This window comes from Coturnix japonica, chromosome 23, assembly GCF_001577835.2.
Source record: "Coturnix japonica isolate 7356 chromosome 23, Coturnix japonica 2.1, whole genome shotgun sequence".
Taxonomy (NCBI): Eukaryota; Metazoa; Chordata; class Aves; order Galliformes; family Phasianidae; genus Coturnix; species Coturnix japonica.
Window position 1 is genome coordinate 3,750,454 of NC_029538.1, and position 13,906 is coordinate 3,764,359.

Sequence of the window (13,906 nt, forward strand, 5' to 3'; positions counted from 1 at the left end):
CCAATCAGACACAAGGAAGGCGGGGCTTAAAGGGATGTGCTGAGCGATGATTGGTTGGTGCTAAAAAAGGGCGGGGCTAAAGCAGCGCGCGAAGACTCGAAGAGGTTCATTAGGCGGCACAGGCCGGGCCGGGTCATGGCGGCTCCCGTTGAGGTGAGTGTGACCGCACCGTGTGTTCATCTGCCTCCTACCGGGGATATTACAGCTCCTGTGACCGCAGGGCTGAGGGCGGACATGGCCATTGAGCGACATGGCGGAGCTTCCACAGCTCAACCGGGCGGCCCCGCAGCTCCGTCCTCCCGCCTTTGCTTCAGGACTGCATTTCCCAGAATGCTCAGGGAGGCGGCGCTCACTTCCGGCTCGCGGTGCATTGTGGGAGCTCGTGGCGGCCTTCCGGTGTGATGGCGCTTCACTTCCGGTTGTAGGCCGCGTTTGGTCGTAATGAACTCAAAGCGCTGATTGAGTTGTGTGTGTGTGCGGTCACGTGGGGCACAGGCACGTTTAGACACTAATAAACATTGATAGAGTGTGGAAATACGAGGACAGGCTGAGGGAGATGGGTTTGTTCAGCCTGGAGAAGAGAAGGTTGCGGGGAGACCTCATTGCAGCCTTTCAATACCTGAAGGGAACCTACTCTTCCCTTAAACTCTTCGGAAGGGCTGACAATAGCAGGACACGGGGAAATGGTTTGAAGTTAAAGGAGGGAAGATTTAGGTTGGATGTTAGGGGGAAGTTCTTCACTAGGAGAGTGGTTAGGCCCTGGAACAGGCTGCCCAGGGAGGTTGTGGATGCCCCGTCCTTGGAGGTGTTCAAGGCCAGGTTGGACGGGGCCATGGGCAACATGATCTATGGGGTCTCTATGGGGATCTATGGAGTCTCCTGGGCAACCTGATCTAGTAAATGTGTATGTTTGGTGGCCCTGCCAGGCAGGGGGGTTGGAACTACATGATCCTTGAGGTCCCTTCCAACCCAGGTCATTCTGTGATTCTGTGATTCTGTGAAATAAAGGCCAATGATGTCTATGTGATCCTATGAAGGAGCACAGCAAGGCCTCAGTTGGGCCCTATGAGTCGTTGGTTGCTAAGAACAGCTGCCCTTTGCTTTGTAGCTCCAAGCAGAAGAGCTGGATGTGGCTGCGCTGAAGGCCCAGGGCAGGGACACAGACAGCGGGCAGGGCAGCACTGAGCCCCCATCACCAGCCATCAACACCACGTCACTGCAGGATGGAGGTCTGTAATGGGGCTGATGGGCTTCACAGTGGGGATCTGCTGGGCTGTATGAGGCCAAAGTGCCGCTTTGGTTGCTTAGGATGTGACCAGAGAGCTGTAGATCTGACAAAAAGGGGTTTCGAGGTTGTCACGAGTTATTGAGATTTACCTATGACCGTGACAGGGGGGAGCCACCCCATAGGGCCCCCAGGGCCTGGAAAGGAGGGGGGAAAGGAAAATGGGATAAAAACAGCGGCAGTCTAAGGAGGAAAAACTTATTTTACTAAATATGATATCGGAATACAAGATAACACAATATAATATAATTGAGGCTAATAAATCGAACGAAACACAAGAGAGAGAGTCCCCAAAAACCGAGAGGCCGACTGTGAACTAGAGGCGACACGGCTGGAACGCTTCCCACTCTCTGAGAGTCCAAAAGAAAGAGAGAGCTACAGCCTGGGAACAAGATTATACAGCGTCCTGGTCCCGTGACTCATCCCTGACCTTGTTGTTCTCTGGGATCTGTAGTCTTCTTCTGTGGACTGCACATTCAATAGAAGTATCCATGCTTTACATGATGTTATGATGTGGAATACTGATAGCAAAATTACAAAACCATGACAGAGGTACAGAAAGGGAAGTTATTATTTCAAACTTTATTCATGTCAATATAACTGATGCCAACAGTTAAATAGATTGACATCTGTAACATTTAACAGATGCATAACTGTATACACTGTATTGATAACCGATTGCTTGCTAATTAACCAGTGTAATGTGCTTTTCCATAGCACGTATCACTTCTTTTAATATAATTTTCCAGATTCAGAAGAAGAGATTTTTGTAAGTAGAAAAGCAAAAGGCAAGAAGGTGCTTCAGGACAGTGAAAGCGAAGATGGGGAGGACAGTGACTCTTCTGTGCAGAAGGAATCTCAGAGTGGAGACAGAGAAAATGGAGAGGAAAAGGAGGATGTTATTGCCCAGAGAAACAAGAAATCCCGGATTCGGCAGGCTGTGCTGGACAGCGATGGCAGTGACAATGAGGATCATTTGCAAACTGATAATCTTGACACAAGCAAGAAGTCTGACTTGCCTGAGAATGAGCTGGAAGAGGAGAAACAGCTGAAGTCTGGGAAAAAATCCAGAAAGCATAAACATGGTTTTGAAGGTGAAGCAGCTGAAAAAGCTGTGGGGAAACCCAGAAGAAGAAAAGAGAGGGAGAGAAGAGCTGAGTCCATCAAACAGCTGATAAAAGGAAAGAAGCCGAGCTCAGAGGTATGTGCTTTTGGCAGAAAATCTCAGGTGCTTTCCACATTAAGTTAAATGTTTATCAGTATTTTTGTTTCGGTGCTTCTGCGTCCTTTGTGTCCTCATTACTGCAACAGACAGGGTATAATATCCACAAGGATTATTGAGTCCCATTAATTTTAGCTGTAGGGAACACTGCTCCATAAATTTAGCTTATCAGTTTTGCGGTGCTCTGAAGTAAACAAGTCCGGCTTATGGGCAAAGCAGATGCTAGACTAAGTTTGGCCATACCCACATTCTAAGTTCCCTCGAGATCTGTTGACAGTAATAAATGCACATAGAAGAACTGAAGAGGAAATCCTGAAACAAATAATTCAGCTATTTTCTTTCTGGACCCAGCAGGTGGATGGTGGTGAGAGGAATCCTTCAAACGACAGTGGGTGTCTTCTTGATGACAAAGAACTTTTTGATAATGGCTTAGAAGAGGAAGATGATTCCTTCGCAGGGGACGAAGAGTCAATAGAGTCAATACGAGCTGCAGTGAAAGAGAAAATAAAGAAGTACAAGGTATAGCAATAGAACATTGATGGATATTAGCAGAAAGCATTTTATTTGAGCATATGTGAAACCTATTGACAATTGTTCTGTTTATAACAGAGGGTAAAACAGTCCTCTGTTCTTGAAGATAGAGGAATGTGTATTGGAAAGTTATAAGGCTACAAAAGAAGCTTTGGAGATTTGCCATAGTGTTATACAGGATTTGTGCTCGTTGATGAGGATGTGTACAGATCCTGTTTTGCTGGTTTTGGTGACCAGTTATGATATTATATAATAATTTTGACTTGTTTGCCCTCACTATGCCTGTCTATGTACTGAAATAAATGAATCTCTCTTTTACACACTGTAGAACAAAGAACGGTTTTCTGAGGATGAAGGCTACAAACATGTGTTTGATGATGATAACGAGGAATCTGCATTAAAAGAACCGAAAAGGAAGGTGAAGTATTTTTATGTTGTTTGTTACAGTTACTCAAACCACTGGGAGTTTTTGGTGCCTTTTCAATGCTATCTTATGCTGTTGTTGATTTGCTGTTTGTCAGTTTCAGTTGGTTGTTTTGTGCTGACTTCTTGTTACTTGAAAGAGTAACAGCTATTCAGGGAATAGAGTCCCATAATTTTCCATTCTGACTTCAGAGACCTTTCTTTTCTTTTCTTAAGGAGCGGAAAGCAGCAAAGTTGAGTAAGGAAGCCATTAAACAGCTACACAGTGAGACCCAGCGACTCATTAGAGGTACGACTAAATTCTATTAGTATGTAGTGGGGTTTAAATTAGTAAGAAATTCAGGGGAGAAATGGAAAGGATTTGTCTGAAAGTGTGGATCTTTCTTTTACCTGGCATTAGTTACTTAGGGTTGAAGATTAAAAGACCGCTTTTAATCAAGGACCTTTTTAAAGGTATAAATGCCTTAGATGACTATTCAATTTTTCTTGCACTTTCAGAATCATCTGTGTCTCTCCCATACCATATGCCTGAGGCCAAAAGTGTTTGTGAATTCTACAAGCGTAGATCCCGACCAGTGTATGAAGGAAATGCCATGGCGTTACTGAAGTAAGGACTTAAACCTTCCTCATGTATTATCAGGAATATTGAGGATATCCCTCCTTTGCTCCAGTTTTTTATCCTTCACCTCTTCCTATACATCAATAAGAGAAAACTATTTTCTTCTCTCAGTTTGTTCTCAGCCTTTTCTCTCCTTTCCTGATAACCATAATTTCTTTCTGCCTTCATTAGGTCCACTAAATACCAGTTCACCCTGAATGAAGAAGCTGAAGGCACGAAGACCTCAAGCACAGGTTGCAAAGACGGGCCAACAGAAGGTGGTCAGTCAGCAGCTAATGAGCCAGAAGCAAATCTTGGTGGAGATGTTGATACTGCTGCCAAGGATCCTCGCCTTGGTGTAGGGCAGAACTTGACAGAAGACTGTGCTGAAAAGTCCAGGAAGAACAATGATGATTCTCGTAGTGCTGTGACTGTAACAACTGCCAGTGAAACAGAAGAACTGCAATCAGTCCTAAGCACTGATTGCAGTGAACAGAAAGAGAGTGAGGTTCCTCTACCATTTGAAGGCAATGCTCTGGAGCAAAGAGGTGAAACAGCATCAGGCCTGGAAAACAACCAACAAGTGAGGCCTGAATCAACAGCACAGCCTGAAAAAGTGAAGAAGTCCAAACTGGATAAACTCCGTGAGCTGGGAATTGATTTGACCATCAAGCCAAGAATCTGCTCTGGCAATGAATCTTTTATAAACCTCGATGAATCTGATATGAATAAAGGTATCACTTATTTTTGTCATACTGTCAGATCTTCTTAAGTAAGCAGAGTGAAACTAAATTTAAAAGGAAAACCTCTAAGAAGCGTTAGAGCAAAGTCAGGCATGTTTTCTTACCATTACAGATTCTAATGTGTTTCCTTTAACTAATGGTGGAATGGGAAATTCTGATTCCTTAGTACTCACATGCCTGAAGGAATGCTTACTCCAGCCTTTAGTCTTTAGTATATATATTAAGAGAAATGTAGAGATTCCTGGTGGCTGGAAGTGCAGAGTGGCATTGAGTTGAGGTCTTGTGGATAAATCATACTCAGTGGTAATGTCATGTAGTACTACTTACTGCAGAAATACTCTGTAACGATTTCTTATGTCAAATTGTTTTATAACTACCAGAATGTCCAGGGTTTACAGTTTTTAATTAACTTCTTTTGAAAAAATGTTAAGATCTGCTCTTGATACAAATTTAATAGTATCAAATTCATTTACTTTTCATGCAACCAATGTGGATTTAAAGAATTAGAAGCCTTGAAGGCGCGTTTCCTGAAGCACACCCTTCAAACATCGAAACCCAAAGCAGAACGGACCATAAACATGAACATTATTCGTAAGGAAACCACATCGGAAGGAAAGGAGGAACTAAAAGCAGACGTGGTGCCAGCGGTTTTAGCTGCAGAGAGCCTGGATGAAGCAGCCCTCACAAAGCCAGGTCAGTCTGGGAGTTGTGGTGGTTATTTCTTGTGCTATAACACATCTGCCCATGGCTCTCTCTCTCTTCCAGCTGACAGATCAATTCATAAAATCATTTAAAAAACGAGTTGTTTTAAAATTGCGTTGATGTACGTGTAGTTGCATTACATTGGATGCTTGAAAGCAACAAGGTTCAGGATTCAACGTAGTACATCTAACATAGGAATTAATTCATTTCTGTCCAGGTGAAAAGCTGCAAGTGCTGAAGGCAAAACTCCAGGAGGCCATGAAACTCCGCAGGAGTGAGGAGCGCCAAAAACGGCAAGCACTGTTCAAACTGGATAATGAGGAGCTGCTGGAGGAGGAGGAGGAGGAGGAGGAAGAGATGACAGATGAGTCTGAGGAAGAGGAGGAAGGTGATCATGAGGTCTGTGTGCAACATGTTCAGATAACCCACTCAGATTCTCAATTCTGATTCTCCTCAATGAAAGTAGACTACTAACATGTACAAAAGATTCTGATGCCACTCATATAAATGTCTTGTCTCATTCCTAGCAGGGGAAAATGTCTTTGGAATGAATTCATTCCTGATCCAGAGTGGAGTTTGCCAGTTTTTTGTTTTTAAAGAGGGTCAAAATAATGTGCCTATTTTGAGCTCTTCTGTGCCAGATGTCTTAGACTCCAATAGGGGTGAGGAATGGAAGAACTGAGTGTCACTCTGTCACTCAGTGTTCTCCTCCATGTGTTGGAACATCTCAAAAAGCTTGCAAGGAGGGTTGCAGCTTGAACAATAACCACAGTCTATCTGCTGTATTTGGGGATGCTGTCTAGGCTGTGGAATTTCTGCTCGACGAGGCAGAGGAAGACAATGAAGATTTGGAAGAGAAACAAGTTGAGGACGGCGATAAAGAAACTGACAGAGAGTCAACTGATGGAGAAAAGGTGGAGCAATCTGTGGATGGTGCTTCTGTTCCCAAACTGGCTTCAACAGAGTCTACACTGATGCTCTTTAAGGACAGCTCCTCCAAAATGGGGTAAGACAACAAAACTTACAGATGTTCTTGAACAATATTAAGCATGGCTAATATCCCTGACAGCTATTTTGATACCTCATTTCTTGCAAGTAGGTATGATAGATAATGGCACTTGTGTATATTAACAGGTACCTTTTACTTAATGAATTACAGGTACTCTCTTCATGATGAGAAACACGATAGTGAAGAAGCTACAGACAAAGAACCTACCAAGTTAGGTAAAGTAGAAATGCTATATTAGCTGGCTTTCATTTTTACTTTCTTTTTTCATGTGGCACGTAGAGATGTTTCTATTTGGGATTTGTTTGTGACTCTTTTCTGATGTCATTAGCTGTGTATTTACATGGTTTTGCTATGAAAGGTATGATTAAAAACTTAGGAGAGCATGAAAAAAGCTAGAGGGAAGTAAAGTTAAAAGTAATGCTGGGGAAACAAATGTAATACTGGACCATAAGAGAGAAAATTAAGCATTACATTGAAACTTCCTTTTCAGAAGATGATGATTCATTTTCTCTACCAACACCAGCAAAAGAGAATAGCCATAACAGCAGCTTTGAGTTTATTGGCTCCATGATTCCATCGTATCAGCCCTGTAACAAACAGGTGTCGCGTGGAGGGAGCTTTTTACCCGCAGCAGGAGGTTTCAGGTCACCTTCCCCAGGCTTTTTCAAAACAAGCTTTATCAGCTCTGCTTCCAAGGTAAGGCTCCTGTCCCTGTCTCATATTAACATGATGAATAAATGTGTTTTATCCTGCCATATTTTTGGAAAAAATAACACGAGAAGAAGGCATCTAAACACCTGCTATTGTATGAGTAAGGTTTCAGACAAGCAAACGTCCCTGGAGTTTAAAATGTCTCTAAAGTCTCAAAGAGAAGAGGCTGTAGTTTGATTTTTGATCTCTGAAATATATCTGCTTTAAATATAGCGTTTGACTTCAGTGACTGTAGGATTTATCAGAGCAACTCGGAAATACTTCAACTTCTTTTTATCCTGAAAATTATTATAAATGTTTATCTGGTTCTCGCTTTTGATTTCCAGGGGTGCAAAGTAATTAACTGGTTTATTTTACCTTCTTTTGCCTAGAGCTCCGGAAAGATGTCAGAGCCCTCTCTTCCCATAGAAGATTCCCAGGACCTGTATAATGCATCTCCTGAACCAAAGAGTTTATTTCCAGGGGCTGGAGAATCCCAGTTTCAATTTTCTCTGGAAGATGACACCCAGAGCCAGCTGCTTGATGCAGATGGGTAGGTTACAGGTGTAAAGGATGATATTTTGTGCCCTTTAACAGAAGTAGAACGTACAGAACAGCAAGATTTTGCTAACTACAGACTTTCTTTCAGGTTCTTGAATGTTGGACAGCATAGAAATAAGTACCAGTCCTCAAAGCATGGGCTGACTCTGGCCAGTATGGATGAGAACGCGATGGATGCAAACATGGATGAATTATTGGACTTGTGTTCTGGACAGTTTAGCAGTCAAGCCGAGCATGTGCCAAGTACCAGCAGCAACAAGAAACAAAACATGGAAGAGCTGCTCAATCTTTGCTCTGGAAAATTTGTGACTCAGAGTATGTCCTGAATTCTATTCCTAGCTTTGCTGCTGACTTGGTTTCTAAGCTTTACACTAACATATGTTCTAGTTCTGGGCAATAATGCAGGATGTGGAACTTGTGAGACTTCTGAGAGCTGTAATAATATGTTGGTGCATGCTAGCTGTCATTTCTGAAGTGTTCTCTGACATTCTAAACGTTAAAATATACCTGTCTAATAAGTTGCCACCTCACTGTTTGGTTTTTTTTTTTGTAGCAGATTCTCCCACATGGGCATCATCTGTATCTTCCAAGGCAGAGAAGGACAGTGACATAGAAGACCCAATGGCAGAAGCACTAGCACTTTGTTCAGGCTCCTTCCCCACAGACAGGTTAGCATTATTCCTCAGGGATTTACAGAAGCTTTTAGTGGTTGTTGTCTCATTTCACTCATTTCCCCCTAGGGAGGTGGAGGATGAGGAGCACGAGGAGCTTGGTGATTTCCAGCTTGTAACAGACGACAATGCATTTGATAGCGAAGAGGTACAGTGTGGCACTCTGACTGAGAAATCAGCTTATCTACTTAATTTTGGAATATTTGGAATATTTATCAGTGCAAAATACAGCGTCATCCAGCACAGCAAATCTTCTTTTAAAATCACTTCTGTTTTATTCTGTGTTTATGGGCTGAGGGACAGAAGAAGCTGTCGTTACAGAGAATCCACTTTCAGATTAAACTTCATTTCCATTAACTTTTCACAGGATGAAAAGAGTGGAGATAGTGATGGTGAAGAAGCAGAAGTAAGTGATGAAGAAGAAGTGCTGAGACGCAGAGAGGGCTCAAAGAAAAAACTGTAAGTGCTAGTAGTGGTTTTTGCATTGATGCTGTCACACTGCATGGGTTAACTATGCTGCTGGTTGTCTGGAGAGAATTTCCATTATAATTCCCATTATAGAGGGAAATGAAAAGGTCAGGATGAAAGCAGTGCAGCAATTTCTCCACCAAAATGGGGTTGCAATGAATCACTGTCATTCTTCAAGTCTTAAGGTCTTTATTCGTTCTAGTAGGCAACACATCTTGTTGACGGTTATCATCATCACATTTGGCAAGCAATTGACAAGCAGTCTAGTGGATGACAATAATTTGGGGGTGTTGTGTGTTGGCAGGCTTTATATGTAAATGTGCAAGAACTTTCAGGTCTTATGAGTCATGCTTTCTCTTTGAGAGTGTGTGCTAATCTTAGATAGACCTTACTTTCAGAAGACTTATAGGGTAAGAATTGATCTACCAAACTAAACTCTACTTACATTCTTTGACAGCAAACTGGAGGATTTCATGGAAGATGAAGCAGAACTGTCAGGGAGTGACGTGGGAAGTGAAGATGAATATGATGGAGAAGACCTGAATGAATACGAAGAAGATATTATTGACGAAGAACTCCCTAATGAAGCGGAATTAGAAAGTCAAGTACAGAAGTTACACATGTCAGTGGCCACATTGTTGTACATTTGTGTGTGTGGGTGAAGTTATGGCTCTTAGTTGTGACCTGCACTAACCCTCTCCCTTTTGTTTGCATTGACAGGAAAGCAGTGCTTGATGATGACAAGCGTCAGTTACGCTTGTACCAAGAGAGGTACCTCATTGATGGTGACCTTCACAGCGATGGCCCTGGCAGAATGAGAAGGTTCAGATGGAAAAACATAGGTGCCTTTCTGATCCACAGATAGGAGATGGGCTGAAAGGTTAAGAGAGAAGATATGTGATTACTTATTCTCTTCTTCTAGATGATGCTTCCCAGATGGACTTGTTTCAGAGGGATTCTGATAATGAAGATGAAAATGAACAGTTTGATGAAACAGAAGTAAAATGGAGGAAAGAGAGGTTTGAACGAGAGCAGTGGCTTCGTGAGCAGGTATTCACTACCAGAAGGGCATCTTGTTCAATCCTTTGTACCATTACCAGATGAGACATTCTGGAAACAATAATATTCATGGATTTACCTTTATAATGGAAAGATGTGATCTACTTTAATTACTGAATGTTCATTCTTAGTACGAGCTCTTTCAGTTTTACAAAATATCTTCTCTCTGCTACAGAAGGAAAAAAATAAAGAGCAGGAGGAGGAAGAGGAGGAGGAAGACATCGGTGAGGACAGTCAGTTCATGAAACTAGCCAAAAAAGTAACTGTGAAGTCCCTACAGAAGAAAGGTGGGCTTATCTTCTTTTGCTGAAGTGACAACCAAAGAAAAGAGAGAGCTGAACTTCCAGTCATTGTTAGCTGGTCTCCAGGGAACCAGGCTGGGGGAAAGCATCAATCTGAAAGCTTGTTGATAATTGTGTGTACTCGATAAAATACTTTGTTACTTCTGGAAAGAAAGTGCTGTGGAGTGGAAGTAAATTCCTCAGCATCTTTTAGTCCATCATCAGGCTGTTTGTCATCCTTTAAATCACAAATAGACTGCTAAAGTGACATGCTTCCTAGCAGCTTCTCCAAATATGTGTGACTTAAGGAGAAACTGTGTAAGGTCCTGGAAACACATTCAGGTTCTCCCCAATTGTAGTAGAAGTTTAACTGTTTCAAGTGTGCAAAACTGTTTCAAAACCAAATTTTCCCTTCTAAATGGCAGTACTAATTGCCAGAGTGATCTTCCCAGTTGTGCAGCTCGTGGTATAATTCAATGCAGATTGTTTGGGTTCTTCTTCAGTCTGCAATATGTTGTCATTTCTAAATTCCTCAGTTTGATATAAAGTTGTATTATTCCAAACTAAGTTCAGAAACTGATGTTTTCCTGTTTGTCTCTGCTAGCAAGCCCTGCAGTAGTGGTACAAGATGCAAAGCTATTGCCCAGGAACCCATTTGAAACATTCAGACCTGCCCGTGACATCCAGGTTGGTTTTGGTTCTCAAAAGTGATATTTCCAGACTGCATCTGTTAGGACACCTCAGAGTCAGCTGAAGCCTGGATTCATGCTGTGGTAACAAGGAACGTTTTGGTACACGATATTCTTCTCTATTGAGGGTAATGTACTGCTGAAAAGAGCTGTCTTGTTGCATTAAACCACTCACATGAACTTTTCTTTGTTCTTCAGATTAAAAACGGGTCTCTCTTGAATAGACCCAAAGATATCCTTCAGAAACTAGCGGCAATGTCAGATCTTAATCCAAACGCACCTCGGAACTCCAGGAATTTTGTCTTCCACACACTTTCCCCAGACAAGAATGAAGAGACAAAAGAGAAATCAAAACATCAGGTAAAGATTTGTGTAGGAATATGCTCCAGTCCTGTCGATGATTTGAACATACAGACACCAAACACTGCCAAATAGTTAAGAGCACCACTGTTATAAATATCCTCAATGATTTCCTGTGGCGCGGGAATGTGATCTCACACCAAATAATTCTGTCATAATTCAGAATTCAATCTTGGGGTACTTAGTGTGTTCTAATGTACTCTGTTCCTCTGTAGGTGAAGAAAAGAGGTCCTTCTGCAGCAATAACAGCTCTTCCCAAACGACCCAGGGTTGACAGCACAGAGGAAACGAGTCAAAGCCGAAGCATATTCCAGTACTTGGAGAGCTGAATGTTGTTGTGTAGGGCCAGAAGTTACATCTTGTCTCTCTGTCAGTTGCAGGCTGAGCTGCAAATCTCTGCCAGCAATCATCAGGAAGGTAAACAAACTGCTGTACGTTGTTCTTCCTGCTTTCTTCATTCCAGTTCTTTCCAAGCAATGGTCAGGTTTATTCTCGTTCCACTCCATGGCAATTGGGAGCACAAAATCCATGCTTGGTTTGGAACGAATGCAAGCTTGGTCTAAGCATTAAGGAAACTTAACCACCATGAGACTCTGTGAGGATTGTATACATGTTCCAGTGTTACATTTTCACCTGGAAGCATCACTGTTGTGATACAGAAATGCTGCATCAAAGCACAGATAGGAAGTATTTCTGCAGTTTTAGGTAAGAAGAAAGCAGTATTAATTACACTAGGGTTTATGTTGTTTGCACTTAGTACTAAGGAGCCACAGCTTCCTTCAGTGTCTTATTTTCTCTGTTAAGCATTTATTAGCTTCTTAACTTTGGAAGCTCTAATTTACATTTGTAATTAATTTATGTTTCTTTTAATAAGAAGGCCCCAGCCTGTTATGAGGCAGTACGATAGGAATGCCTTTCACACCTTCTTTTCCTTTTCATATTCATACACATGCCATATGAGTAACAGATGTGGGAGGGGAGAAGGAGGTGTGCAGGTTGGAGCTTTCATTTCTGCTTTCTTCTGCCCAACTGAAAAGTGGTATAAATTATCTCACCCCCCATTTTCATCCACGCTTTGCTCTTCCATCACAAATCACCCATTTCTGAGCAGTGGGAAACGAAGAGCCCTCTCTGCAAGGAGGATATTAGAATACAGAACCATTACAGCTATTCTGAATAGCGTGAAAGGAACTAGAGGTGGAAGATCCAGCATTTCTGACCTTTCTGAGGGTATGCCAAGCATGTTTCAATTAGATGCCATGTTATGGTAGCACAGTGGCCTGCTCTGTAGGACTAGGAGACCAATGTCTCACCCTGGGGTTGCTCACTATCACAATCGTGTACATTTTGTAGCATCTCAATTATAAGCCCAGTGTGCGACGTGTAAAATATTTGACTGTATATTGTGTTTATAGAGAACTATGGTACCAATTGCAGTGCAATTTTACAATAAAACAGGTTTTTAATGTACAGGATTTTACTCAGCTGTGTGCATACCTTTGTTTTTCCTTCACCATTGGCTCATCGCATGCATAGAACTGCTTAGACCTGGGTTTGAACTGTGGCTGAGTTGTGGCATCTCAATCCAGCCCCTTAGAATAGTGGGATTTTGTTTTATTTTCCTCAAATATTTCAACATCTTTCTTTGAGGTTGCGTGTGGAGCAAGGCTGGAGTTCATTCCAGATGGGCACTCTGCTCCTGGCAATGCAATGCAATGAAAACCAGCTCAGTGGTTTATTTCCAGCTGTGATGGTAACGTTGTGCCAGCTGAGAGCCCTCTCTTATTGGGGCCAGAAGGTGAGTGTGCAAAGGGTGAGAGCAATGTTGCACACCAGGGCTTGAGCTGCTCGGTCCTGACTTAGAACTGAAGGTGAAGTCAGAGGGGCAGCACAGATGGTTTGCATCAGATGTCCTCTGAAGGACACAACTGGAAGGAGGTTTCCTCCTCCTTGCAACAGTGGTTTGTGCTGGTTTCTACACTGCAAATTCAGCAGGTTTACTGGACAGAAACATTGAAATCTGCAAAATTCAGCATCTTCCATTGATTTTGCCAATCTGCCCACCACTAGGGAGCAGCAAGAGAATGCTCTTCCCTTAGCAGAAGAGAAAGGACTTGCAATTAAAGCTCAAACTGTGCTCTGACTGGAAGGGGAACTCTTGCAGTTTTCCATGCTCTGTGATTGCAAAGATTTCAGTTAACCTCTTCCCTAATTAGACCTGTAATTCAGGAATTGGGGGTATGTTAAACCCTGCTGTTCCCTACTGTGTGATGCTTGAGATGTTCGTGGTGTGGGAGGAATTCCGCACTGGCTGCAGTGCTGGAGGAGGCAGCAATGAGGGGCTGCTCTGCGTCCTCACCCGTCTGGCACATTCGCTCTGCTTTGCCTTCTCATTTTCAACTATTGATTCTGCTCGCCCCTCGTGTTAACAGGGAGAGAAATCTCCCCCAGGGAGCGCTGAGAGCTGCCCCAGGCTGGGGGAGGAAGAGCTGAATGCTGGGCTGAGCAAAGAGAAGCGAAGGGGTGGGAATGAGAGGAGCAGAGGGGTGGGATGGAGAACCCCACAGCCACAGGGGGGGCAGCCATGGGCAGAACCATCTCTTGGAGCACCCTG

At 42.8% G+C, this 13,906-nt stretch overlaps 1 protein-coding gene across 4 annotated transcripts; it reads left to right on the forward strand.

Annotated features, from left to right (window-relative positions):
• The first annotated feature begins 43 nt into the window (after positions 1-43).
• On the forward strand, positions 44-12,772 carry CLSPN (claspin). 4 transcript variants are annotated; one of them, XM_015883224.2, is made up of 25 exons: positions 44-153; positions 1,109-1,229; positions 2,035-2,486; positions 2,859-3,026; positions 3,367-3,456; positions 3,678-3,750; positions 3,960-4,068; positions 4,252-4,793; positions 5,304-5,495; positions 5,722-5,903; positions 6,308-6,510; positions 6,664-6,728; positions 7,004-7,209; positions 7,596-7,756; positions 7,853-8,079; positions 8,318-8,432; positions 8,505-8,583; positions 8,803-8,894; positions 9,361-9,525; positions 9,624-9,745; positions 9,826-9,953; positions 10,138-10,249; positions 10,848-10,930; positions 11,131-11,292; positions 11,508-12,772. In XM_015883224.2, the coding sequence occupies exons 1-25, from the start codon at positions 136-138 to the stop codon at positions 11,619-11,621; spliced, it is 3,981 nt and encodes a 1,326-aa protein (XP_015738710.1). In that variant the 5' UTR covers positions 44-135; the 3' UTR covers positions 11,622-12,772. The 4 variants fall into 4 exon arrangements, with proteins under 4 accessions (XP_015738710.1, XP_015738713.1, XP_015738714.1 ...); XM_015883227.2 differs by having other exon boundaries at positions 8,321-8,432; XM_015883228.2 differs by having other exon boundaries at positions 7,007-7,209.
• The last annotated feature ends 1,134 nt before the right edge of the window (positions 12,773-13,906 follow it).